Below are 26,271 nucleotides of genomic sequence, written 5' to 3'. Positions count from 1 at the left end.
TGAGTGAGAGACTTATCAATCTATCATCAGACCAAAACATGTTGACTGGTACAAACAAGTATCAACCTTGCATTACATTGGTGGGTGGGTGTGTGTGTGTGTGTGTGTGTGTGTGTGTGTGTGTGTGTGTGTGTGTGTGTGTGTGTGTGTGTGTGTGTGTGTGTGTGTGTGTGTGTGTGTGTGTGTGTGAGTGTGAGTGAGAGATAGAGAGAGAAAGAGGGAGAGAGAAGGGAAATCAGACAGCTTGAGATGTAATCAAACAATATAGAGTAGCTACAAATCATGAGTTATACAGTATGTGAATACACGATATCTCTCAAATACAAAATGTAACTAGATTCTAATACTTATGCATAATGTGCCCAGCACAGAACAAAGACAACAATGTACATTATTTGCTTATAAGTTATGCTTTTCTTTTCTTTTTCATTGATAGCACAATGTCTAAAATGTGATAAATGTGTGAGTTGATAAAAGTAGTAAAAGTGTAGGGGTGGCACTATGGGGGTGGCTATGAGAGGCTATAAGAGAGGAGGGTTGAGGGGTGGAGATGTGCTTATTTAATAAAGCTGACATGACTTTATACAGAGCAGAGCAATGGAAAGAGAGAGTGGCGACAACAGGAAGTCCAAAATGCTTGAGTGTCACGTGATTCCCGTAGACCTCAGATATAGTTCCATTTAAATGTTACATTGATTCAGATGTGATGATACAACATACAATTTGATTCTTTAAACGTCGGTCATACCTTATGAAATCAACCTCTATTCTGCTGCAACTACTGTATACTGTATCCGGTAATTTCTACACACACACATGCACGCACTGTTTCTGTATCTGCGCAGATACAGAAACTATTCCGTTTCAGGAGCGTGCAGGAACTATTGGGGCTCCATGACCCACCATTGCTGTAAAAACAATATTTTTGTCGCCACACTCTCTTTACTTCACTCTGATAAAGACATTATTATACCACAACAATATGCTTATATTTATACCCTGTGCTTTCATTTGAGTTCAAGGTGCATGAGTTTACATAGTAATATCTGTAGTGTTAATTTAGCTCTGAGAGCATACATATATAACCAAATGGACCTATAATGGTCCACATTTGTACATTCCTGAATTTACAAATGGAGGATTTTTTTTTTTTTACTGTGAACAGTTCAGTTCAACTGGCAACACATACTGTAATGGTGAAGAGCAAAAGTGAACCGTAGTTCCCAACATTCAGAATAAGGCATGGGAAATAGTAAGATATGAATGTCTCAGACTCTGTGATTACAAATCCCACTGGTTGAATATTATCATCATGAGATATCCCTGCAGCGTTCTTCTGGAGCTACAGAGCATATTAGAGCCATAGAGCAGCGGTTCTCAAACATTTTCATGTCAAGGACCCCAAATTGATATGTAATTGGCCGCGGACCACCATTTTAAAAATATTTTTTTGCCAGGGTGAGTTTGTAGATCGGCTATTTTCACAATATTTATCTCTGGAAGCGAGTCAAACAAAATGTAATGCCTCTACTCCTACAATTCCAAGTGCTTGTCAGGGTGGGGGGTACCCAGTTCGAATATGATTATTTTGGGGGGTCGCGGCCTGAAAAGGTTGAGAACCACTGCGCATAGAGAACTAATAACATGAATCATGCCTCTTGAAAAGGCGTGTACTGTACTACTACGTTCCTTTTGCAGTGACCAACGTTAATCTGATTAAAAGACCACTCACGTTATTATTGACGAGGCGAACGAATTGGTGCGAAAGGTTTTCTTTTAGTCTTTAAAACTTTCTGGCGAGGCCCTTTCTGAGAGGGGGGCTCTTCTGGTTCAAGGTGGTGTCCTGGTCCGGGTGCTGCTGCGGGGGGGCCTGGGGGGGCGTGTCCGACTCGTAGAGCTGTTTGAGACTCAGGGTCTGCTGGTCCTTGGTGGTGTCGCTGCGCTTGGCCTGGCGCAGCAGGCGCTTCATGTTCTTCACCCTGTCCCGCAGGTGACCGTTGGCCTTCTCCAGAGAACGCACCTTCTCGGAGAGAGTCTTCACCTTCTCCTCCTCCTCAAACAGAGCCTTCTGCACGGTGGAGCACAGCAGCTGGAAGGAGACGGAACAGAAACAGGCATTAAGCCATTATAAGACCTGAGAGGACCCGATTCTACACATTTCTTCTAAATCCTAACAGTTTTCTGAAAACCCTATGTTGTTATGTTGGGTATATATAAGTTTTGGTTTCATGTTTACTGTTGGAGAAAAATAAATGTATACTCACCTTTTATTTATCTGCAATGTTTTATTTTACCTGTTACTGTAAAGCAGAGGTCTTCAACAGGGGGTCCGCGACCCCTAGGGGGTCCGCGGAGGTACTGCAGGGGGTCCGCGAAATTGTTGTTTGATTAAACAATATTTTAGTTTTTTTTTTTTTTTCCAAAATGTCAAATTGTCTTTAAACATAACATGAATCCATAGCAAACAGATAAATGGAGGCACAATAACATGGTATGTTTATACATATTTTGTACAGAATTTTTATTTTGCACACCTACTGGGGCAGGTGCGTAGGAGCAGGCAATATAAAACACAATTGTATACATACATATACAATATATGTCGTAGCCCCCCCCTACCCTACGAGGTAGGGGGTCCCTGCTCCATCTCCCCATCAGTTTGGGGGTCCCTGGCCTGAAAAGGTTGAAGACCCCTGCTGTAAAGGGTTTTATTTTACTTAAAGGAGAATTCCAGTCATTTTAGATGTTTGCTTTGATGTGTCGCTAATCACTCACCAACATACAAAGGGCCGTTGAATTTTTCCAGAGAAGCCCCTGTTGTCCATTGTGGAGACCCCTTCCACTGGCATAACGGAGTAATGCGGATAAACAAAAATCGCCTATTTTAGCAGCTCCAAAGTTTTTTTTTCCCCCACTAATCCTCATTATGCAGTGTACTGACACTCAAACATGCACTGAATGTCCCTTATGAGCTGCCGTTCATGCAGAACGACATGGAGCTGGTTGCTTGTTTCTCTCACAGAATCTGGCAACACCGAGGACTAGCTTTGTGTGTGTGTGTGTGAGGCGGACACAGGTGTGGGGGATGAGTAATCAAGGGGTAGAGAGGAGTCATGGAAGTGAAGTGAAGGAAGGAGAAATATTTGATGAAGTGAATGTAACACACATTATTTTATAACGTCTTTAGCAGATTGGTGACCAAGCAATCTGTACAGTTAGTTGCTGAAGTGTTGAACTGGTCGATGTACGGTGAATTTCGAGAGACAAGACATCCAAGATCGTGGGTTGAGCTACCAGGCAACGCTCAACCTTCCTCTGGCAGGATTTGCCCCTCTCATCATATAGACTCTGTCCACTTGTACACGGACCACCTGCACGTGTGGACCACCCGTGCATCATTCACACACAGAGCCCTCACACAACAACCACCATTCACCTGACCTGACCTGTAAGTCTGCCCTTTTTTTGCTCACAGGAGTGAAGAATTTTTTTGGACATTATGGTATCAGGCCTGCAACAGGGGGTTTGAGTACTCCTTTTGGTTGTTTTATTGTCATATGCCGGCTTAGATAGGATGTCTAAGGTTTAAGGTTTCAATAATTTTGTATTCACACAACAGGTTATTGTATTATGTGAACATTGCATTTTCCTGAATGTGTTGATTCAGTTTTGCTAAAAAAAAAAAACGAATTGATAACTTTCATTTCATTTTAATTCATTTTTAAGTAAAATTACAAAAGACATCTGGTTGCTTGTTTACTTGCTTAATTAAGGATTTCATAATAAGTGTACATTTGAAAAGGTTTAAAAAGGTTTAAGCTAAAAAGGTTAAAAACCATTATGTTAATTAGTTAATAAGGGAACTCATCAGCTTATATTAAAAGTTTAAAAAGGCTAGGTACTTTTAAGTTAAAAGAACTTAGGGGCCCTGCCCATAAATCATAAGGGGTAAAAGGGGCTACATTATATCAGTGGTTCTCAAACTTTTTCATGTCAAGGATCACCCAAAATTATATGCATATGGCCGCGGACCCCCATCTCAAAAATATTTTGTTCCAGGGACCCCAAGAAGCAACGATTTTAGTTATACTGTAGCTTTAAAAATATATTCAAAGATTTGCACACATTTTTGTGTTTTTTTTCAAAAATAGCAGAAGTGACTCGTGAGCTTGTACATCTGCTATTTTTGATGAGGAGTGTGAGTATTAGTTTAATCTCATATGAAGCTTTTGTAAAAATCCTGAAGGACTTGGAGCTTGAAAATGCAGGAAGCTGTGTTGTTTTTACTTTCAGTATTTGTGCCATGCAGCCAAATCCTGTTTTTTATTTGTGTTTGCTTTTAACTATTCAATTTATCTTGTATTGTATGTGTCTTTGGCCTCTTGGCCAGTTCCCTCTTGTAAAAGAGGTTTTATATTTTTATCTGGTTAAATAAAGGTTTAATTTAATGAAATGAAAGGACCATACCCGGTGGTCTGGCATGTTTAGTCCATTGACAACAACTTACCGTAATACTTGACATTACTGCCAACCATTTTCCAAAGAGTATAATGTTGTTGTTTTTAAACCTCTGCTGAAGGCCAAACCATCTACAGTGGTTCTCAACCAGTGGTCCGGGGACCACCAGTGGTCCTTGAGGGGGTCCCCAGCCAAATTAATAGTTACGAACCAAATTGACCCTTATATCAGTCATACCACTATGTAAAAGTACTATATTTGCCTCTGAGATGTAATGGAGTAGAAGTAAAAGTACAGAAAATTGGAAATACCTCAAAATTGTACTTAAGTACAGTACATGAGTAAATGTACTTAGTTACTTTACACCACTGGTGGCAGGTGAGGTGTTTTGTGGACTATTGGTATTTTCCGGACAGGAGAAAGGCTATGTAGCCACGGCACAGCTTGGCAAGATGGAATGGATTAGGTTCAATATATTATTGTTAGCCAGTGTGTGGCAGGTGGATTCAATCATGACCAATCAAATGGTCACTTTTCGTTACCTTTATAGTCCAGTGGCTTAAGGCCATCTTTTAACATTAGCGTTACGAAGCGGATAAAAGACTGATGGATTCTAGCCTAGGGGCCATCAAATGAAAAAAAAATCTAATTGAAAAACAGGCTTATTCACTTTTTGGCCTATAACTTTTGAACTGTAGGTCATACCATCAAAAATATTTTTTTCTCTGCATTCCTTGGATCATGACAAAGGCCCCGCCCATTTCTGATTCCTTCAAGATCTTAAAAACACATATTTTGCAAGCACTCATTCAGATTTTGTCCAAACCTCACACAAATCGGCGCACACTCGGTCTTTGGTCCAGGGGAAAAACATCCACACATTTCGTCAACACATAAAAACTGGACTAAAATGTTAGGACTAGTGAACAAGAGATCGAGTAGAACTAAGGCAAGTCATTTTATGCTTGGCTGCACGTGGGTGTCACGCTCCGAAAATAGCCGATCTACAAGCTTGTAGATCGGCTATTTTCGGCACGCAGCTAAGTATAAATCAGGCATTACGACCTGCCGAAATACATTTTAGTCGACTTAAATCTGTTGATTTAGACGACAATCTTATGATATTTAGTCAACTAAAGCTAGACTCAAAGTAAAAAAATTCAGATGACTAGAACGTGACTAAAACTAAACAAAAGTTTGCTGTCAAAATTAACACTGATTGACACACAGCAGACCTTTACAGTACATGAACCAATGGTGTGTTCTACCGTGTTACGCTATATTAGTAGTATGTAGGGAAGGGACGATATGAAAATTGTCACGATTATTATGGCAGAATTTATTGCGATTAACGATGTTATCACGATAATCAAAATATGCTTAAAACTTAAAATGCCACTTTTGTTAACCACTTCAACCCCCAGCATCTCTATTCTGGGGGGAATGTTCACCAAAAATAGCTGATCTACAAGCTCACAACACGTTGCAGCTTGTAGATCTGCTATTTTTGGAAGTCGTACTGAATTTGCAGCTCAACAAAAGCTCATTCATCCTAGTGTATGATGAAGGACAATTTCACGATAACTTAAAATCTCCGCGTTACCATTATTGTGAGCGTTTATTATCACGATAAAAACGATTCTCCCTTGTAGTATGACGAGCAGATTTTTTTTTAAAGTGTAGCCCTTTAACTACGACCACGCGCAGGGAATGATTATCCGATGCCCGCCGAAAAAACCTAGAACACACCACTGGTGTCACATTACATTAACCGCAGCCAGCCACACACTTCCATTTCAACAATACTGAGGGCAGATTCTGCTGACGTCATCATCTGTCTGCCAAACTATATCATGAGTTGGTAAATAGACCGTGGAACATGACTTCCTAGGAACTAAGGCAAATTGGGAGAACACCACTGGAATTTTATTTGGGCGGGCCAGCAGTGCCAACAGCCTGCATGTCTCGTTGCATTATTCCATTGTTTGAGTAAAAGTTTAGCCACAACAGAGCTGTAAGAGGGGGGAAAAGGGGGGGGGTGTGGAGGGAGAGTGCAGGAAAGCTGAGAGGCCAGGCGAAAATATAAAACATGTAATTAATCACAACGTACCCATAAATGGGGATTCTTTACTCTCAGCGGTCTTGCTAAACAGCCTTGTAAAAGCATATAAAGGCACGTTGAGTGTGAAAAGGACACAATAATCCCTGTTCTTTCGGTAATGGATTTAAAGGAGAGACAATATTGAGGCGTATACAGGTGGTAGCTAACACAAATCTCGGTTAAAAAGAGAACGGTTTCACCGTCATTCATGCTTTGGAACAGGGCACTGTGAAAGCCATCATGAGTATCCCCACCACTCTGACTTTCCCTAAGTGAAAGATTTGCCCCAGATGCTCGCGTCTGTAACCCAGAGTGTGGATTTCCTCGGCGGTTCCCAAAGCCTGCAGTTGTACTTATATATGTGCACGGGACGGTGTCGCGCACCAAAAAATATCCGATCTGCGAGCTCACGACGCTTTGTGCTGCGACGTGTTGTGAGCTTATAGGTCGGCTATTTTCGGTTTCGCGATACACGCACGCAACTAAGTATAAGACAGGCATAACGCTACCACGATAGACCAGAGTGAAACATTGATGTAAATTCCCTACCACCCGATAACCGCAACTGAGGGTTTTGAGGAAATGTTAAGAAATTTGCTACTTGGACTCGGTCCCACATCTCTGGTTAGTACATTACTTGCAGTAACATTAGCCACGCATTTTCCCATGTGTTCTTACTTATATATCCTGGGGGCTTTTTTTTTTTAATACTGTAGATGTGTGTGTAATGCTATATGATATAGCATTATATCTCCGCACTTCAAAAGCATCTATTCTCCAAATAAGAGGATTCAAGTTATAGCGCAAAGGAAAAGGTGGTAAAATGATCCTTCATATGCTTTAAGAGGAAAAAGGTATACATTTCACACAAAGTGCACCATATTTGGTTCCTATCTCTCCACATGGACCGTGTCTCTCTACACTAAGCCTCTTGTGTGGACAAATACTTGGTGTAATTACCCTTGAAGAAAGTCTGGAGGTCTGGAGCCTGAAACCTACAGCATGCTGCCTGCAGGCAAGCCTATAGTCTGTCTGTACGTCTCAATAAAGGAATGAAGTGAATTGAAACTAGGGAAGCACTCCGGGGAGAGGCTACTCAACCAGCCGCGCCACACGCTCTGCTCTCTTAAGGTCATTTTAAATATGACCCATGTATAAGCGTATATACTTTGAACTTGCACTGTGACCTTGACCTTGACCTTTGACCGATTCGAAAAAAATAACAAAAGGGTAGTTGAGAGAGACTGTTGAGAGAGACTCACACAGCCAAGTTTGAGAACCACTGCTTTAGTGTATTGGGACAGTTTTCATTCCGATTTGGATCAAACTGTTTCGCGTCAAGGACCCCCAAATTGACACATAATTAGCCCATGCACCCCCATTTGAAAGGATATGCCAGGGACTCAACCATTTAAATATAAAGGAAGTTTGATATGCATTAGGCCATGGACCCCCATTTGATACCATTTTGATCTCGGGGACCCCCAATCTACACTGTAGTATCATCATCAGTGTTAATTGAACTCTGAGAGTGTACAAATGGAACCAAATGGACCCTAACGGGTCCATTTGGTTCCATTTGTACACTCTCAGTTACATACATGTAAGGGTCAATTTGGTTCCTAACTATACATTTTAGCTGGGGACCCTCTGGAATCCGGAAACGGGTACAGTATGCAACCTTCGGGAAACAGGGACTTCAGTTGTGTTACAGAGCCTATTCTACTTCCAAAGTCAATACAAAAGAAAACGATACCAATGCAACCTATGGCATATCCAAAGCCAGATAGTGTATGTATGTAATGAGTTACTTTGATCACATCCTAATGAGCGCATTCATCACGCCCGGTTAACATACAAACTCCATAGAAACCAAACCAAAACATTAAATTTAGACACTCTCCTTTTGTGCAAGACTCGACATTTTCCTATCTTCAAGGAACTTTTTTTTAAGTTAAAACAGATGGGGTGTCTCGGCACAGAATACCCTCGCGCATTAAGGACAAATTAAGTCTGACTGGGTTAATTGACAACCCCTAACCACAACAGTATGTGAGCGACAATTACCTTGTGGAGGCTTCAAGGTCTGTTACTGCCCCGGGATGACAGCTATTTATAATCTGTCTTCTTACAAATGACAGCGTATGACAAGCTCTGCGCTTTACGAGTTCGTGGGAGCTCGCGCTGTTCCAGCCATTCTGGTCACTGTCACTCACTTTATTCCAAAGTAATTTGTTTCACAAACGTGCTGGAAACGGTTCAGAGTTTGAAGTGAGTTTGAATCAGTTGCTGCTTACACTGGACTGTGAGGCCCTGAAACAGCAGCAAACGAACGAAACAGAACAAAGAAAAAAACTATTCTTTTTCATGGCTTATAGAACTATATGTTCTGCCTGTATGAGGTGAACACTCTCCCGGTCGAGTAGGAACTGCTCCGTGTGGACGCGAGATCAGTTTCGCCGCCAAAATGGGCCGAGCGGTGCCAACGAAAACAAATAGTGTTTTTTGTCAAAGACGAAAGCCTAATCATAAGGATGATGTAAGTAAAGCATGGTGGATTACTGCATGGCCATGCTGATAGCTCTGATTACAGAGCTGACCTAAGAGCAGCTCATTAATGAAAACGTGAACCATGCTTTGGTTCCTTTGCCATAACAAATCCTGCTTTTTATGAATAGTCAGCAAATGACTGGAAACAGAGAGGGGGTGGGGGGGGGGGGGAATTAGTACAGAGACTTGGATCATGTTCTTTGCATTCTCTCAACGGGAAGAAGGGGGGGTGGGAGAGGGGGGGTGTTTGGTGACTGCTGTTGATCTTAAATACTCCCACATCTTCTCTGAGATGCTTAGCTATGGGGGCTGGTGGTGTCACGCTACCCAAATACTGTATAGCAGATGTACTTAAGCTCTATAAAAGGCATGGTGATGCGACGCGTTGTGACCTTGCGGTTAATGTTCCGTGCACTACGACACGGGGCGCAAAACAAGTATATAAATCTGTCATAATTCACAGAGGCTAAGGGAGAAAATTTGCACTTTCGTGACTTTCGTGAGACACAAATAATCTAGGACAGTGGTTCTCAAATTGGGGTCCAGGAACTCTCTGGGTTCCTTGAGGGGGTTCCAAATGGACCCTTACAGGTCTGTAACTCTGAGAGTGTACACATGGAACCAAATGGACCCTTACAGGTCTGTAACTCTGAGTGTGTACAAATGGAACCAAATGGACCCTTACAGGTCTGTAACTCTGAGAGTGTGCAAATGGAACAAAATGGACCCTTACAGGTCTGTAACTCTGAGTGTGTACAAATGGAACCAAATGGACCCGTACACTCTCAGAGTTATGGGGATCCTTGAAATTAAAACGTTTGAGAACCCCTGATCTAGGAATAAATAGAAAATCCCATTAATAATTGTTAAAGTGCAGCTACAAGTTGGTAAAATAAGAGTGTAAATAGTACAGTATAAAGAGTACACAACAGTAGTGCAACATCAACTGAAACATTCAAAATATTACAATATCATCTTGTGATAAATCACGTGGTATCGAAATGGCATAGACTGACATACTCACCGATACCGATACCAGCATTTTAGGCAGTATCAGCAGCTTTTTTCCGATACTGACATTGGTATCGGAATAACTCTATAGTGATCAGTGTATACATTTTTCATCAATTTAATCAGGATCAGTACTGCCAGCCACAGGGATACATACAAACTAGACTGACCTCTAGGCCAACTGATGACATATTTTTGGGGTCACATCGGCCTGTGGTACCCGCGGTCGAGTCGTTCGGATATGCGGTTGTCCAGAATTGCCGAGTCAACCAATACGACCATATATGGGCATGCCAATAGATGGGCGTATACTGATAAAATCAGGCATCTCCATATATGGGCAATGGCATAAAAGGGACAAGGACTGACAGATACTGACATAGTATCCACATAGTATTCACTTATTATCAACATAGTATTCACTTAGTATCCACCTAGTATTCACTTAGTATCACAAATACTATGTGGGAAACACTGCTAAAAACACTGCTAATACTATGACTGATGGGAAACACTTGTTAAAGGCCATCTACAGCAGTGATTCTCAAACCTTTCAGGTCGTGACCCCCAAAAATAATGATATTTGAACTGGGGACCCCCCACCCTGACAAGCACTTGGAATGTAGGAGTTGAGGCATTACATTTAGTTTGACTCGGTTCCACAGATACAGTAAATATTTTAAAAATGTTTGCCTCTTTTCCTATAGTCTCCAATATGTGACCAGTTTGTATAGTATAGTTTTATTACTTTTGATGCAGTAATGTTTTAATTTTTTCATTTAATTTCTCTCTCTTTTTTCTTTTTTTTTACATGTGTCATATAAGAACTGTGTTCCAAAAATAAACAAATGAGCACGACGGTTTGACTCATATGGATATGAAGCATCAACCCGACGGCGAGAAAACGCTAACGTTACCGCCGCCAAATTAATTTCATTTTCGCCAGAAACAGACTGTATCAAATATGAGTGACTGACTATCGTAAACGTTACAGAGCCACCTCCCTGACAAAATCGCAGGGACAAATATTTGTTTATTTTTGGTAGGCCGGACCTTGATTATTCGAATAGTCGACTAATCAGTCGAGGGGAGTCTGAGTCAACTGCCAATCTCTTTATTCAACAAATTATTCAACTGAGAGATTGGCCTAATTTTTTATATTAATTAACTAATAGTTTGCCAAAAAATCATGATTTATTGGGAGAAACCAAGCAAGTATACTTTATCAGACATTAAGCACCCCTACAGCCCAAATGGAATGTTCTTCCTATTGCATAACATCTTTTTTGGATGATTCGACTGAGAGATGGAAAAAATAATTTGGGTGTTGCATTAGTCGACTATAGGCAACATTTGGCCAATCAATTTCTCTCTCTTTTTTCTTTTTTTTTACGTTTAAAGTGTGAAGCAACTGCATGGCCAACTTTAAATAGCAAAAGAAAACAGCCTTTAGTGGTGTGTAAACAAATCCAAAACAAAAGATTACCACATGCTGTGCAACTGCAACAGATAAACATACTGAACTCCCAGACTCCCAGATTATCTGATCTATTCCCCCACGTTCAGACATAACCAGGCGCCTATGATTGCTCCCGACGCGCACACATGATGTACTGTACAGCAGATGAATGAAATGGAAGAGATTGATCAAACTCTCAGGTCCATCTGAGCTGCATGGAGCTGGCTTTGAAAAGGAGGCCAAGTTTTCATCACCTCATGTGATTTTACTGAGGGTTCGTATGGTCTTGGTTCTGTATGGCTGTCCTCAACTAAAGATATATTCCTAGTTGATTAAACAGTCATTGGAATTTGTTGACAGGGGTTCAGGGGTCTTCAGGCCAAGGACCCCCCTTAGCTGAGAGAGAGATGAAGCAGGGACCACCCACTACATATTGTATAAAATTGTGTTGCAGATTAAACTTTTTCCTAGGTTTCATAGATAGCTTCCTAGACTTGTTTGACATCACTATCAAGCGTTACGTTGGTAAATAAATGGTAATTGGTGCATTTATATAGCGCTTTTATCCAAAAAGCTTTACATAGATTGTGTTGGATTCATGTTACATTTTCAGACATTTACTTGTAACCACTTAAACCATCAATACTTAGTAAACTTAATCTTTCACTCTGTACTTGGTCCCTTCTTCCCTCTACACCAAACCTCTTTGCCGAAAATGGCTCACAATGCCTTGCGCTGCGAGGCGTTGTAGATCTGCTATTTTTGGCTAAAGTTCTCCTCAGAATAGGGATGCTAGGGTTCAAGTGGTTAATGCAAAAAAAAGTATCCTATCACGCAAAGACTTGGCGACCCCCCTGTAGTAACTCTGAGGACCCCCTGTTGAAGACCCCTGCATTAGTTGATTTAATCAACAGAACTGTACATGTATACAATCACGCACAGATCAGCCTTTTCAGGTTGATGAGGTTGTGGACTGAACATTGTAATGTTGATTTGATTACATAATGGCTCGTCTAATTGCCATCTAGACTAGTGGCATTGAAGTGTCATATCTTAAGCAGTGGTTCCTGACCTTGCAATACCCTCTTGGCCCACCAGTGGGGGCCCGCGGCCCACAGGTTGGGAATCACTCTGGTCGGTTGTGAGCTTATAGTCTGGCTATTTTCAAATAGCCTACGTGTATAGGGTGTAAGTGGTTAAACTAATTTTTATGTTATATTAACTAAGTAGGTAAGTAAGTCGGAGAGGCTTATTGTCGGTATCAGCCGAGAACGCGGGAGTCTGTCCCCGTTTCAATGCACAACTAGACACCCCTGGGAGATGCAAGCTATTTGAGTGCACAGGAGTTGGGAAAGTCCCGGAAAAGACACGCTGTGATTGGCCAGTAGTCACTTTGAGTGGCAGTTGGGTCAAACGCTCACCCCAAAACATGATTTACGATTCTGTTCCTATCGGTACATAACTCGGACGGCGTTGAGTCGGCTCAAGCGAACTTCGCAACGTTCGGCACGGCTCACTCGGTGATGCCTCTCGTGGCTCAAGTTCGCTTGAGACGGCGCGCCTCCGTCATGGTCAAAAAAATAGCGGAAAAAAATGTCCATTCGATCCAAGGAGGTTGGGAAAGGCAGTCTAATGATTAGCGAGGCACATGCTGGATTGGGGTTTTCGGGCTGTATAAGAATGTGACAACAGCCCCACCGAAGGGGCTTCTCAAGTCCAATACGGCGAAAGCCCCGCCCAGTGGCGATGGGAAGCCCCGCCCTGCGGGCAGGGTTTCCCCCCATCTAGTTCCACATATAGCCTGGGAGATGGTTTGCTGAGGTGGAGCGACCACACTCTCCATCAGCTCTCAGTACTTACCGCACAACTTGCCGCACCCAAGCCATGCTACTCATACACTGAGTTGGTGGGTGCCCGGGATCGACAGGGGGTCCGTGACCCCTAGGGGGTCCTCAGAGTTACTACAGGGGGTCCGCCAAATCTTTGTGTGATAGGGAACATTATAGCCGAAAATAGCAGATCTACAAGCGTCTGCTATCTGCTATTTTCGGAGAGTTGGTGTAGAGGGACAAATAGCAGACCAAGTACAGAGCCAGCAGTCACGTTGACTAAATATTGAGGCTTTAAAAGGTGAACTGTCTGAAAATACACATTAGCATGAATCAAACTATCTATGAAATCTATGAAAAAGCTTACTCAGCAACACAGCCCTAGAATAGACATGTCTACACAGTACATACCCTGCTGTCCTCCTGAGCCTCCCACTCCGGGGAGAAGCTGTGGACGGTGGTCCCAGGGGTGCAGTTGGAGAACTGGAAGAGGCTGGAAAACATGCGGTGGTTCTCTGGAGTGTCTGAGAAGATGGGGTCCTGGAAGTTCACTCCGTGAGGGATTATGTTGTAGTTGTCGTCCATCCTACATGGGAGGAAAGATTACAGATTGGATTGGACATTGACAGCTGTAGATAAAGGGCATGAATGAATAAGTGTAAAAAAACACACACAGATAAACAGGCAGATTATAGTAGCGCGCCGAAGTCTGACGTAATTTACGCATCCTAGCCGGGTCACATTTTTTTCCTTCCCCATTCTGAATTCCAATAGATGTGCTTAATAATATCGTGTCATATAAGAACTGTGTTCCAAAAATAAACAAATGAGCACGACGGTTTGACTCATATGGATATGAAGCATCAACCCGACGGCGAGAAAACGCTAACGTTACCGCCGCCAAATTAATTTCATTTTCGCCAGAAACAGACTGTATCAAATATGAGTGACTGACTATCGTAAACGTTACAGAGCCACCTCCCTGACAAAATCGCAGGGACAAATATTTGTTTATTTTTGGTAGGCCGGACCTTGATTATTCGAATAGTCGACTAATCAGTCGAGGGGAGTCTGAGTCGACTGCCAATCTCTTTATTCAACAAATTATTCAACTGAGAGATTGGCCTAATTTTTTATATTAATTAACTAATAGTTTGCCAAAAATAGGATATACATCATGATTTATTGGGAGAAACCAAGCAAGTATACTTTATCAGACATTAAGCACCCCTACAGCCCAAATGGAATGTTCTTCCTATTGCATAACATCTTTTTTGGATGATTCGACTGAGAGATGGAAAAAATAATTTGGGTGTTGCATTAGTCGACTATAGGCAACATTTGGCCAATCAGTTTCGACAATAGAAATCCTTAGTCGGGGACAGGCCTAATTTTTGGACCACAATTCTTATACGAGACGATTCCCAGATGACCCAATGTTATTCTCCATAGATAAATTACATAGAGAGTGACCCAGGGGATGAACGAGTGAATGAGTCAGGACTTCGGCACTCTATTAGAAACAAATCAAAGTGCTAATAGAAATATTTCTTATATACAATGCTGTACGGTACGTTGGAATGATGAATTACACGTGGCGCTGACTTAGTTTGTCTCTGCAAGTTAAGTGCCAAAATATGCATATTAAACCATATGGTAAGCAGATGATGTTTATGTGAATGTAATGGAGTAGCACTGCCCAAGGTCAATGGGGGGGGGGGTGAATGTAACAGAGCTCATACTGAAGGGCATGAGCTCATAAGCTCCTCTGACCATGGAGGAGTTCCTCTAATATCCCCCCTGGCCAAGGGGAGATTTGATTCCCCTTTGGTTGAATGGTAGATGATTGGTTTATCAAGCAAGAGACCCGCAGGTTCGAATCCTGAGTGTCACATTGGTGCCATGCATGACCATTTACTGGGGGTTTCAACAAAACTTGAAGTGCTGTAGAAAAACAGCTTTAACTCACACATTTCTACAGTATGGTCTTCATCAGGACCATTTTAGGCACTTAAAAGCTACTATTGTGTATAACAACAAATTACAATGAACCCAACAGTACATTATATGGTATGATAGATCACTAGTGCCTCCTGAGCTAAAAAGAAATATATCGAACCATAGTGGCTGATAGCAATCAATAAACTGATCAGCCGGCAATAGGCCTAGGGGATAGAAACCTAGTGTGTTAATGCTTTACTTCAATATCACGAGAAATATTACAAATGTTCCAATAACATACATATGCGCAGGAATAAAGAAAACATGAGCAATTCCCCAAAATGCGGTCAACAGAAATGATCCCTCCCAGCTCACCCTATATTTACCCCCACGGTCAGTGGTAGAAGAAGTACTCAAATGTTTTACTTGAGTAAAAGTATCAATACCACAATGTAGAAATACTCTGTTACAAGTAGAAGTTTGGTATTAAAAATATACTTAAAGTACCAAAAGTAAAAGTACTCATTATGCAGAATGTCCCATTGTATAAAAATCTTTTGAAAATGGCAGATCTACAAGCTCACAACGCGTCGTGACTCGGGATGCAACACGTTGTGAGCTCATAGATCGGCTATTTTCAAATTGCCAAAGTATATACTATATTTAGGCTATTAGGTCTGAAGTGGCTTTGTAATAATAATCAAAATCTACAAAGTAACTAGATCAAGTTTTCAAATAATTGCAGTGGAGTAAAAGTACAATATTTGCCTCTGAGATGTAGGGGAGAGTAGAAGTAAAAGTATTGAAAATTGGAAACACTCCAGTAAAGTAAAAATTCCTGAAAAGTGTACTTAAGTACAGTACTTGAGTACATACTTATTTACTTTACACCACTGCCCACGGTCAAACCAGCCTTGAATTGAGCAGGTGAGGACCATCATTTTGTAACCGCTGGAGGCCCACCCACAGAGACGCTCCCTCCCACCATCAGAGTGCCAATGCGGTGCCTCCTACATCTATATCACACATGATGTGAACATGCCAATTATCTAATCCAGTGCACTAATACAAACATAAAAATAACCCATTTAGCTCCCTACACAAACAATCTTCCAGGAATGTGTTGGCAACAGAAGTGAAATAGCACAGTTGCACCGCTGGAACGAAGACAAATTTGTTACGACTATATTTAGACGAAGCAAGGCCTCTTCTGCAGATGGCCTTTGTGCTTGCTTACTCCAAATATTCCCCCTCCACCCACTGTCTGTCAGCTATGATAGCTGCATGCCACTGTATGTCAGCTAGGGCTCCCCTTCATATCTGAGCAGTGCAGATATATACTTCAGGGCTTTGGCTAGGGCCCTCTTAAAAACAAAGCAACGCTGCTGTTTATGTAGGCCACATGCTGCTGTTCAAATGGCTCTAATAAACATCGCAGCCAAGGGCAATCACACTGTTTTATATCATACAACGTCTTCTATATTTAGACATGTTGACTTACATAGTTATTCCAAAAACTAGTGAGATTATTGGATAATTTGGTTTAAGTGTGTGTATGAGTCAAACTGCTGGACATAATTCTGAAAAAGTGATTTGTTGTTTACAACGCAGAACATGTTTGCAGAAGAATAAGTCACACTGACTGAAAGATACTGTAATAGATACAAATAGCAGTTTACACAATTTAATCATGGCTGAATCATAATACTGTTTAAAAAACAGATGAGAAACTGGAATAAATTAGATAGTTTAAAAAGTTATTGCAGATTATGGCATTGATTACACTCTTGATTAGGTTATCATTCTCCTGGCAAAGATAACATTTGTTGACAGTAGCCAACCCAACTGTGTAAAATAAGTGATTCCGTACAGTGTATTTATGAACGTTAATTCATCTTATATTGATATATTTTTTTTGTGGAGAACTGTGGAAATGTTAAAATATGATTTGACTAAAGTTAAAATGTATCAATGAACAAATGCAATGATAAGATGTAAACCACAAGCATCTTTTTGTAAGATATTAAAGCTTTCTATGGATTCATGAAATGAGCCAAGGCCAAGGTGTGGCGCGCCGTATGGTTCATGTATGGTTAACACTTGTGCTGTGTGTGTGAAGAAGTGTGAGAACGTGGACATTTTGCAGCGGCATGTTTCTCTCATGCATCTGGATTCAATCTTCTGTCCCTTGAGGGACATCAAACACTTGACTGTTCTTGTCCATCAGAAACCGTGTGTGTGTGTGTGTGTGTGTGTGTGTGTGTGTGTGTGTGTGTGTGTGTGTGTGTGTGTGTGTGTGTGTGTGTGTGTGTGTGTGTGTGTGTGTGTGTGTGTGTGTGTGTGTGTGTGTGTGTGTGTGTGTGTGTGTGTGTGTGTGTGTGTGTGTGTGTGTGTGTGTGTGTGTGTGTGTGTGTGTGTGTGTGTGTGTGTACGCATCCATGTTTTATCTTTCAGTGAAAGTGATTGAGGTTTTGTTCCAACAAGATGTCAGATGTCAGACTGGGACTTCAGTAAGACCTGCAGGTCCAGACGGAGTTTGCTTGGTTGGCATCCACCACATGTTTTTACAGTTGTTGTTGTTTTAACGTAAATTAATGCCCGTACAAGAGTGTCGCCCAATTTTTCCCATAGAGATTTCTGGAAATATTTATATTAATTATTTTAAGCCTGAAAATCAAGCCATCCAGACTCCTGGTGAATCATGACCATAAAACATTTGATTCTGCTATGCCCTATATTATAATAATATCAGTAGTTATTAAGAATATGAACTTCATCTCTCTTCAGAAGCTCAACTCCCTAGTGACGCTGTTAAAGGGATAGTTCACCCAATTTTTTTTTTAATTTTCTATCAATTACACACCCCAGGAGCCTTGAATTCATGAAGATTTGTTAGTTTTTGTCCCATTCCTAAGCCAATAATTTGATGACCTGCGGAAAGATGCTAATGTCTCCGCTGAGCCGCCGCTGGTCATCAGATTATTGGATTAGGAATGCGACAAAAACAAAAAAAATCTTCATGAATTCAAGTCTCCATGCGGTGTGTAATCGAAGTCACTTTGGGGGTGAACTATCTCTTTAAGACTACAGAAACCGTACAGCGAGTTTATGTCCATGTCCAGACCAGGAAGGTGCTACAGTATGGGGTTGAAATGTTTTATCGGCTGACATATGGTACGGCCAGCCAGAACACTCTGTCTCATTTAGAGAACGTCCTATGGGAGATCCCATGTTGCATTTTCTCTTTTTTCCTTCCCCCAAGCTCTTCATCCTGGGAACTCATACTCATGATTGATTGGGGAAGACTATTTTGGGCTCTGAGACAATGTTATTGGGCCTTTTATTACAGGAAATGGAAAGTCCACTGGAGACTGCGATGAGAACTATTCAGCACCAGGGGCTTTTTGCTGATACGGGCCGGCGATGCAGAGAGAACACACCAGAACACCATGGCAACGCACTGGCGTTGCCAGATTGTGAGAGAGAAATAAGCAACCAGGTCTGGGAAAACAAGCCCAAAAACAAGCGACTATAGGGCATAGCAGTTGCTTTAAACCTATCGTCTATTGAAAATAGCAGATCTACAAGCTCACAATGTGTAGCGGGGCTCCCTGTCACAAAAGCTTTTCAGACAGGGTTTAGGGGACAAATACATATTAATTTGGGGGTCCATGATATTTGAGAACCACTGGTTTAAATAATGATAATACAAATCTGGAAACCAGCCCAAATAAGCAACTACTCTTCAGAAACAAGCCCAAATAAATGCAACCCGCAACTACCGATATTTACAAGCAACTTTGCAGAAAAAGAAGCCCAAAGTCGCTTATAATAAGCAGACATGGCAACACTGTCTGCAGCACACCGTTGAAATTCTCAACTCATCTGTTTTAAGTTTACGACTGGGAGATTAGTAGCGTGAATTTACCTTCCGCAATCTCAATGTGTGGCTCTTAACCCATTAAGACCGGGAATGCATCTGTGTGTCATTTTTAGATTTCTTCGGCTATTCAAAAATAGCAGATATACGAGCTCGAGCTTGTATATCTTCTTTTTTTTTTTTTTTTTTTTTGCAAATATTTGAATATATATTTTTTAAAGGGAACATTTTTGACTCAAATCTTTGCTTCTGGGGGACAAACTATTTTGATATGGGGGTCCACGGCCAAATACATATCATTTTGGCAGTCCTTGACATGAAAAAGTTTGAGAACCACTCATATAGATATATATATATATAGAAACATAAGTTTTTCTAAAAAGCTGTTGGATTTAGAAGACATTTGTAGAATCCCCAGAAGCAAAGATTTGAGTTAAAAATGTAGTTGAAAATAGCAGATCTACAAGCACTAAGTGCCACCCTACAAGCTTGTAGATCTGCTATTTTTGAATAGCCAAAGAAATCTTAAAATGACACAGATGCGTTCCCGGATTGAATGGGTTAAGTTACAATACAGTATATGCCACTGGCTTTTTATGTAACTTTGAGAGGAAACAACATGGGAAGAAATCACAAAATCGAAATCATTTGGATCTTGGAATCCACATGGGAAGTGTAAATCTCCAATGTGACATCATCAGTCATCCACGCTGTCAGTCTTCTATGACATAATCTGGGATTTATGACTCAAACTTTTGCCAAGGTTTCAGCCCCCGGATCAGAGCCCCTGATTGACTTCCATTCCAATATTTCAAAACATCTAAAAACATAATTATGTGAAAAAAACAAATGTAGTGGTGGGTGTATCTGTGGCCAGTTGACCGGTCCAGCAGTTTGCTAGATTAGCTCCGGACTAATCTCTCAAGACAGGTTCCCACTCCCAGATTGGCTCCGGACACAGACACGCACGCACGTGTGCACACACACACACACACACACACACACACACACACACACACACACACACACACACACACACACACACACACACACACACACACACACACACACACACACACACACACACACACACACAGGTCTGTGGCATATCAATTAGTTAAGGGGTCCGACAACAGCTCGCTTTTTCACTTTTTCCAATGAATTGAGTACAAAGGACCCCAATGGAAACAAGCCATAGTGCTTTCTTGGGTTTAAAATCCTCTTAACTCTTTCACTGCCAAGAGTATTTTCATAAAGTACTCCCCCAGTGCCAGCAATTTGCGTTTTTTATACATTTTTAATTTTGTAATTTTTCATTCAAATAAATTATCTGATTGGGTTTTTAAACCCATAATACAGTTCTACCAGTAGAGAGCAACAAATCGACACATTGATGACCTCGCTGGCTCACTCGCCCCCTCCCAAACAGGCTCATGTCACATCCGGTCATAACCGGATGTTGACATTTTCGACAATCGTTGATCGGGCTAAATTACGATGTGATACACGACTACGATGACTGATTGTCACCCAGACCAAAGAGAGTAGACGTGGACCTCTCCGTTCGTTTTTTATACCGTGTGAAAAACCGTGACTTTCCCTATTCTGGCCGTAAATGACCGCGGGGAAAAAATGAGAACCGGAAACGGACGGAGAGTTAACAGACTGTTAATAAAGTATTCAATCAATCAATCAAACTAATCTAAACTTGGTGATATTATTCCAGTCCTTGGCCCCAAAAGGCATATTGTGACCAAACAAACGGTGACTTGAAAGGGGGTGGGGCAAATAAGGTCTTTAGGGAATATGAGTTAAGATTCTGTCCCTATCGAACGGCGCAAAGTTGGCTCAATCGGACTTTGCAAAGCTCGGCGCCCAAAGTCGGCTCAATCGGACTAAGTTGGCTCAATTGCCCAAAGCGCGGCTCAAGTCCGCTTGGGACGGCACGCCTTATTTACAAGCAACTTTGCAGAAAAAGAAGCCCAAAGTCGCTTATAATAAGCAGACATGGCAACACTGTCTGCAGCACACCGTTGAAATTCTCAACTCATCTGTTTTAAGTTTACGACTGGGAGATTAGTAGCGTGAATTTACCTTCCGCAATCTCAATGTGTGGCTCTTAACCCATTAAGACCGGGAATGCATCTGTGTGTCATTTTTAGATTTCTTCGGCTATTCAAAAATAGCAGATATACGAGCTCGAGCTTGTATATCTTCTTTTTTTTTTTTTTTTTTTTTGCAAATATTTGAATATATATTTTTTAAAGGGAACATTTTTGACTCAAATCTTTGCTTCTGGGGGACAAACTATTTTGATATGGGGGTCCACGGCCAAATACATATCATTTTGGCAGTCCTTGACATGAAAAAGTTTGAGAACCACTCATATAGATATATATATATATAGAAACATAAGTTTTTCTAAAAAGCTGTTGGATTTAGAAGACATTTGTAGAATCCCCAGAAGCAAAGATTTGAGTTAAAAATGTAGTTGAAAATAGCAGATCTACAAGCACTAAGTGCCACCCTACAAGCTTGTAGATCTGCTATTTTTGAATAGCCAAAGAAATCTTAAAATGACACAGATGCGTTCCCGGATTGAATGGGTTAAGTTACAATACAGTATATGCCACTGGCTTTTTATGTAACTTTGAGAGGAAACAACATGGGAAGAAATCACAAAATCGAAATCATTTGGATCTTGGAATCCACATGGGAAGTGTAAATCTCCAATGTGACATCATCAGTCATCCACGCTGTCAGTCTTCTATGACATAATCTGGGATTTATGACTCAAACTTTTGCCAAGGTTTCAGCCCCCGGATCAGAGCCCCTGATTGACTTCCATTCCAATATTTCAAAACATCTAAAAACATAATTATGTGAAAAAAACAAATGTAGTGGTGGGTGTATCTGTGGCCAGTTGACCGGTCCAGCAGTTTGCTAGATTAGCTCCGGACTAATCTCTCAAGACAGGTTCCCACTCCCAGATTGGCTCCGGACACAGACACGCACGCACGTGTGCACACACACACACACACACACACACACACACACACACACACACACACACACACACACACACACACACACACACACACACACACACACACACACACACACACACACACACACACAGGTCTGTGGCATATCAATTAGTTAAGGGGTCCGACAACAGCTCGCTTTTTCACTTTTTCCAATGAATTGAGTACAAAGGACCCCAATGGAAACAAGCCATAGTGCTTTCTTGGGTTTAAAATCCTCTTAACTCTTTCACTGCCAAGAGTATTTTCATAAAGTACTCCCCCAGTGCCAGCAATTTGCGTTTTTTATACATTTTTAATTTTGTAATTTTTCATTCAAATAAATTATCTGATTGGGTTTTTAAACCCATAATACAGTTCTACCAGTAGAGAGCAACAAATCGACACATTGATGACCTCGCTGGCTCACTCGCCCCCTCCCAAACAGGCTCATGTCACATCCGGTCATAACCGGATGTTGACATTTTCGACAATCGTTGATCGGGCTAAATTACGATGTGATACACGACTACGATGACTGATCGTCACCCAGACCAAAGAGAGTAGACGTGGACCTCTCCGTTCGTTTTTTATACCGTGTGAAAAACCGTGACTTTCCCTATTCTGGCCGTAAATGACCGCGGGGAAAAAATGAGAACCGGAAACGGACGGAGAGTTAACAGACTGTTAATAAAGTATTCAATCAATCAATCAAACTAATCTAAACTTGGTGATATTATTCCAGTCCTTGGCCCCAAAAGGCATATTGTGACCAAACAAACGGTGACTTGAAAGGGGGTGGGGCAAATAAGGTCTTTAGGGAATATGAGTTAAGATTCTGTCCCTATCGAACGGCGCAAAGTTGGCTCAATCGGACTTTGCAAAGCTCGGCGCCCAAAGTCGGCTCAATCGGACTAAGTTGGCTCAATTGCCCAAAGCGCGGCTCAAGTCCGCTTGGGACGGCACGCCTCCGTCGTTTTAACTGTTTTTTTTTTTGGCGGACCGTCTTGGGTCTGAGAACTCCATTCCGCCCGGGAAGGCACTGTTTGACTGGAAGGGCACCCCCTTCAAGTCGGGACTCCCTCTTTCTTTGGTGTCTCGCCTTGATTGCGTCTAAACCATAACATTTAACTTCACTATAACTATGCCTAAACCTAACCCTAACCTCACAGAAATTATGCCTAAACCTAACCTCAAAACCCTGTCCACCTGGGCGAAACACCAAAGAAAGAGACTTTTCCCCTTCAAGTCACTGTTTGACTTTTGGTCAAGAAGTCACAATGTGCCTTTTGGGTAGTGAGACAGTGTTGTTGGTGCAGAGCAGAGCACAGCAGACAGCCATGTGGGCTATCACATCATTTAGCTTCAAAAGTCCAGAACGCCTTTGAAAGACCCCGCTTTGAAATGTCTGTTTGACAGGAATAGAGGAACATGAAACAACGACTTGACCTGCAGGCACATGTCCACTTTACTAAACAGATGATTAAATCAACATGTTTTGGAGGGGGAATACGATAAGTATGACATGCTGTGCTGTGCTGCATCACTGGCCAACATCGTTTGCTGTCTGGCAGAAACCACGTATCTCCATATTTCAACTTATTTTCCCCCCCTAAATCAATGCCCTACTACTTCATCAGACAAGAGTGTCACACAAAAGTAGTGTAAATAGCAGATCTACAAGCTCACAATGCGTCGCAATGCAACGTGTTGTGAGCTTGTAGATTGTCTATTTTCACTATAGTTTCAAATGTTTTAAACGTTGAAAACAGAATGATTTTTGGATATACAAGGTTCCCGCCCGACAGCAATGATATACATTTTTGTAACACAGTAAAATCTTTAGTGTTAATGTAAAGAGTGGGTCTCGGGAGTATTTTTCTGTGTAGTTTTGTTCTGTTGCTGTCTGGTTCAGCAGCCTTATATAGGCTACTGGTTGAAATGCAGTATACCATGCTGGTTGAAACGCAGAGGCTTACGGTACTGATTGAATAACACTTTCTGTCCATCACAAAAATTATGAAGTATATGAACACAACAAATATTGCTCAAACATATTTGATTTGAAGTTAATGTGTGCATTTCTCTTGCCTGGCTCTAGAACCAAATACTTAGTTCCTACAATTGAATCCACCTCTCACTTTTATTTAAAATTCATTCAGTTGCACATACAGCATCACTCTACAATCTTATACACAACCAAGGTAGTTATTGGGCTTTCCCCCCCCCCCCCCCTTTCTTACTTTATTCTTTCTTTCTTTCTCCTGCATGCACATGCTGTGCTGTGCAGCATCACTGGCCAATATCGTTTGCTCTCTGGCAGAAACTACGTACCTCCATATTCAACTTCTACTTCATCATTCAAGAGTGTCACACAAAAGTAGTTCAGGAGAATCTCCAATAATCTCCCAAGAAAACAAATCATAATTTTCATTTTTTTCCCCCAAAGACCATCCATCCATCAAATGCACCCAAATGCATCCTATCCTTCCTTCTTTTTTTTCCTTCTTACTTTCTTTCCTGCAAAAACATGTATAGCCACCCTAGGGGACTAGGGAGCATCAATCAAGAGCATAATTGACATAGCCGGCCCTAGACTAGTCCTATCCTCACACCTTTTACACAGGTATAGCATAACGTTTTAAACTTGGGCACTTTATTCAAAAATACAGTGGTGGAAAATAACCAACTACATGTAGGCTACTCAAGTAGCTACAGTACTGTACAATATGATACGTCAGCTATTTGAAAATAGCAGATCTACAAGCTCACAACACGTCCCGATGTGAGCTTGTAGATCTGCTATTTTCATTTTTTCAATTTCTATTTTATACATTTCATACATTTGAAAACTTGTGAATAGGAGTATTCTGCGTAATGAGTACTTTTACTTTTGGTACTTTAAGTATATTGTTATGTCAAATACTTTGGTACTTTTACTCATGTAAATAACTACATTATGGGTATTGATACTTTTTACAGGATTGTCCAAAGCTCATAAAAGCCATTAATTACCTTAGAAAGAAGTAATAGGAGTTGTTCTCCAGCACGCTGTAGGAGAAGCAGGGGAAGTACCCCAGGCCGGTGACGTTGAACCTGGAGCCGGCGGGCACCTCCAGCATGGAGCCCCACGCCTGGTCGCACAGCAGCTCGATCTCGGCGGAGAAGAACAGGTCGGTGTCGTACTGCCAGGGCAGGTAGTTGTACTGCAGGGCGCTGTACGAGTCCTGGTGCAGCGCCAGCACCCGGGCGAACACGATGATCTCCGCCAGCTCCGCGCGACACGCTTCCGTCTGGGGTCTCCAGTCCTGGGGCAGCTGGCACCCCAGGGCGCCGCCGATGCCACCACCTAGACCACCTAGAAGACTGCAGGTGGTCGCTGCCAACAACAGCAACCGAGCCAGAGAAAAGCACATGATATCCTATAAAGCGGTCGCACCACGTAGCCTGTCTACGTCTCAAGTCCAACAACACTGTGACTGAACTGACTGAAGAAGGGATTGTTTTAAAGTGAAGGATGCAACGGGCTACACGCTCATAGACCTTCACTTAACTGTAGGGATACCATTACGTTACATAGTAGCCAGATGCCTGCTGCGCAACGTAGACCTTCAAAGTTGACAGTAGAAGAAAGTGTAATGGAAATAAGTGTAAATGTTCACACCTCTTTATAAGAGTTTACCTCGAAATCAAAGTAATTGAAGAAGAAAGGCTTTTTAAAAAAAGTTCTCCTGTTTCTCTTTGCCCCCGCCTGCAATCACGTTGTGTGGGATTCTGTTCTGATTTGGTCATGCACTTTAGTTTTGCAGCATCCCCTAGCCCTGAAACATGACTGTCCTATCATGACAGTCATGGTCATGGATGAACTTCAACCTGGTGTTTTCTCTTTATTAATTTATTGCCTGTACATCTACATAAGCGATCAGATTTCAAATATAAAGTGCTTACCCCATGGCCACGGATGTTATAATTATGTTCGGGCCCTCAGAAGTACCTGTATCTTCTGTATTGTTCAATAA

At 41.6% G+C, this 26,271-nt stretch overlaps 1 protein-coding gene across 1 annotated transcript; it reads right to left on the bottom strand.

The window, feature by feature from the left end:
- Nucleotides 1-84: 84 nt before the first annotated feature.
- On the bottom strand, nt 85-26,012 carry ccdc3b (coiled-coil domain containing 3b). The gene is made up of 3 exons (XM_080423788.1): nt 25,268-26,012; nt 13,820-13,994; nt 85-2,089 (listed from the first exon to the last, which is right to left on the bottom strand). The coding sequence occupies exons 1-3, from the start codon at nt 25,666-25,668 to the stop codon at nt 1,784-1,786; spliced, it is 882 nt and encodes a 293-aa protein (XP_080279914.1). The 5' UTR covers nt 25,669-26,012; the 3' UTR covers nt 85-1,783.
- Between the last annotated feature and the right edge of the window lie 259 nt (nt 26,013-26,271).

The sequence above is a fragment of the Gymnoscopelus braueri genome (genome assembly GCF_963280865.1).
Source record: "Gymnoscopelus braueri genome assembly, chromosome: 3".
Classification (NCBI taxonomy): Eukaryota; Metazoa; Chordata; class Actinopteri; order Myctophiformes; family Myctophidae; genus Gymnoscopelus; species Gymnoscopelus braueri.
This window is presented reverse-complemented; position numbering and strand designations above follow the sequence as displayed.

Excerpts from the sequence above, each read along its gene's own strand:
- ccdc3b (XM_080423788.1), bottom strand. The coding sequence starts at position 25,668 with ATGTGCTTTTCTCTGGCTCGGTTGCTGTTGTTGGCAGCGACCACCTGC. Across the intron at positions 13,995-25,267 it reads TCCTATTACTTCTTTCTAAG|GATGGACGACAACTACAACA; the intron begins GTAATTAATGGC and ends CCTCCCATGTAG. Across the intron at positions 2,090-13,819 it reads AGGCTCAGGAGGACAGCAGG|CTGCTGTGCTCCACCGTGCA; the intron begins GTATGTACTGTG and ends GTCTCCTTCCAG.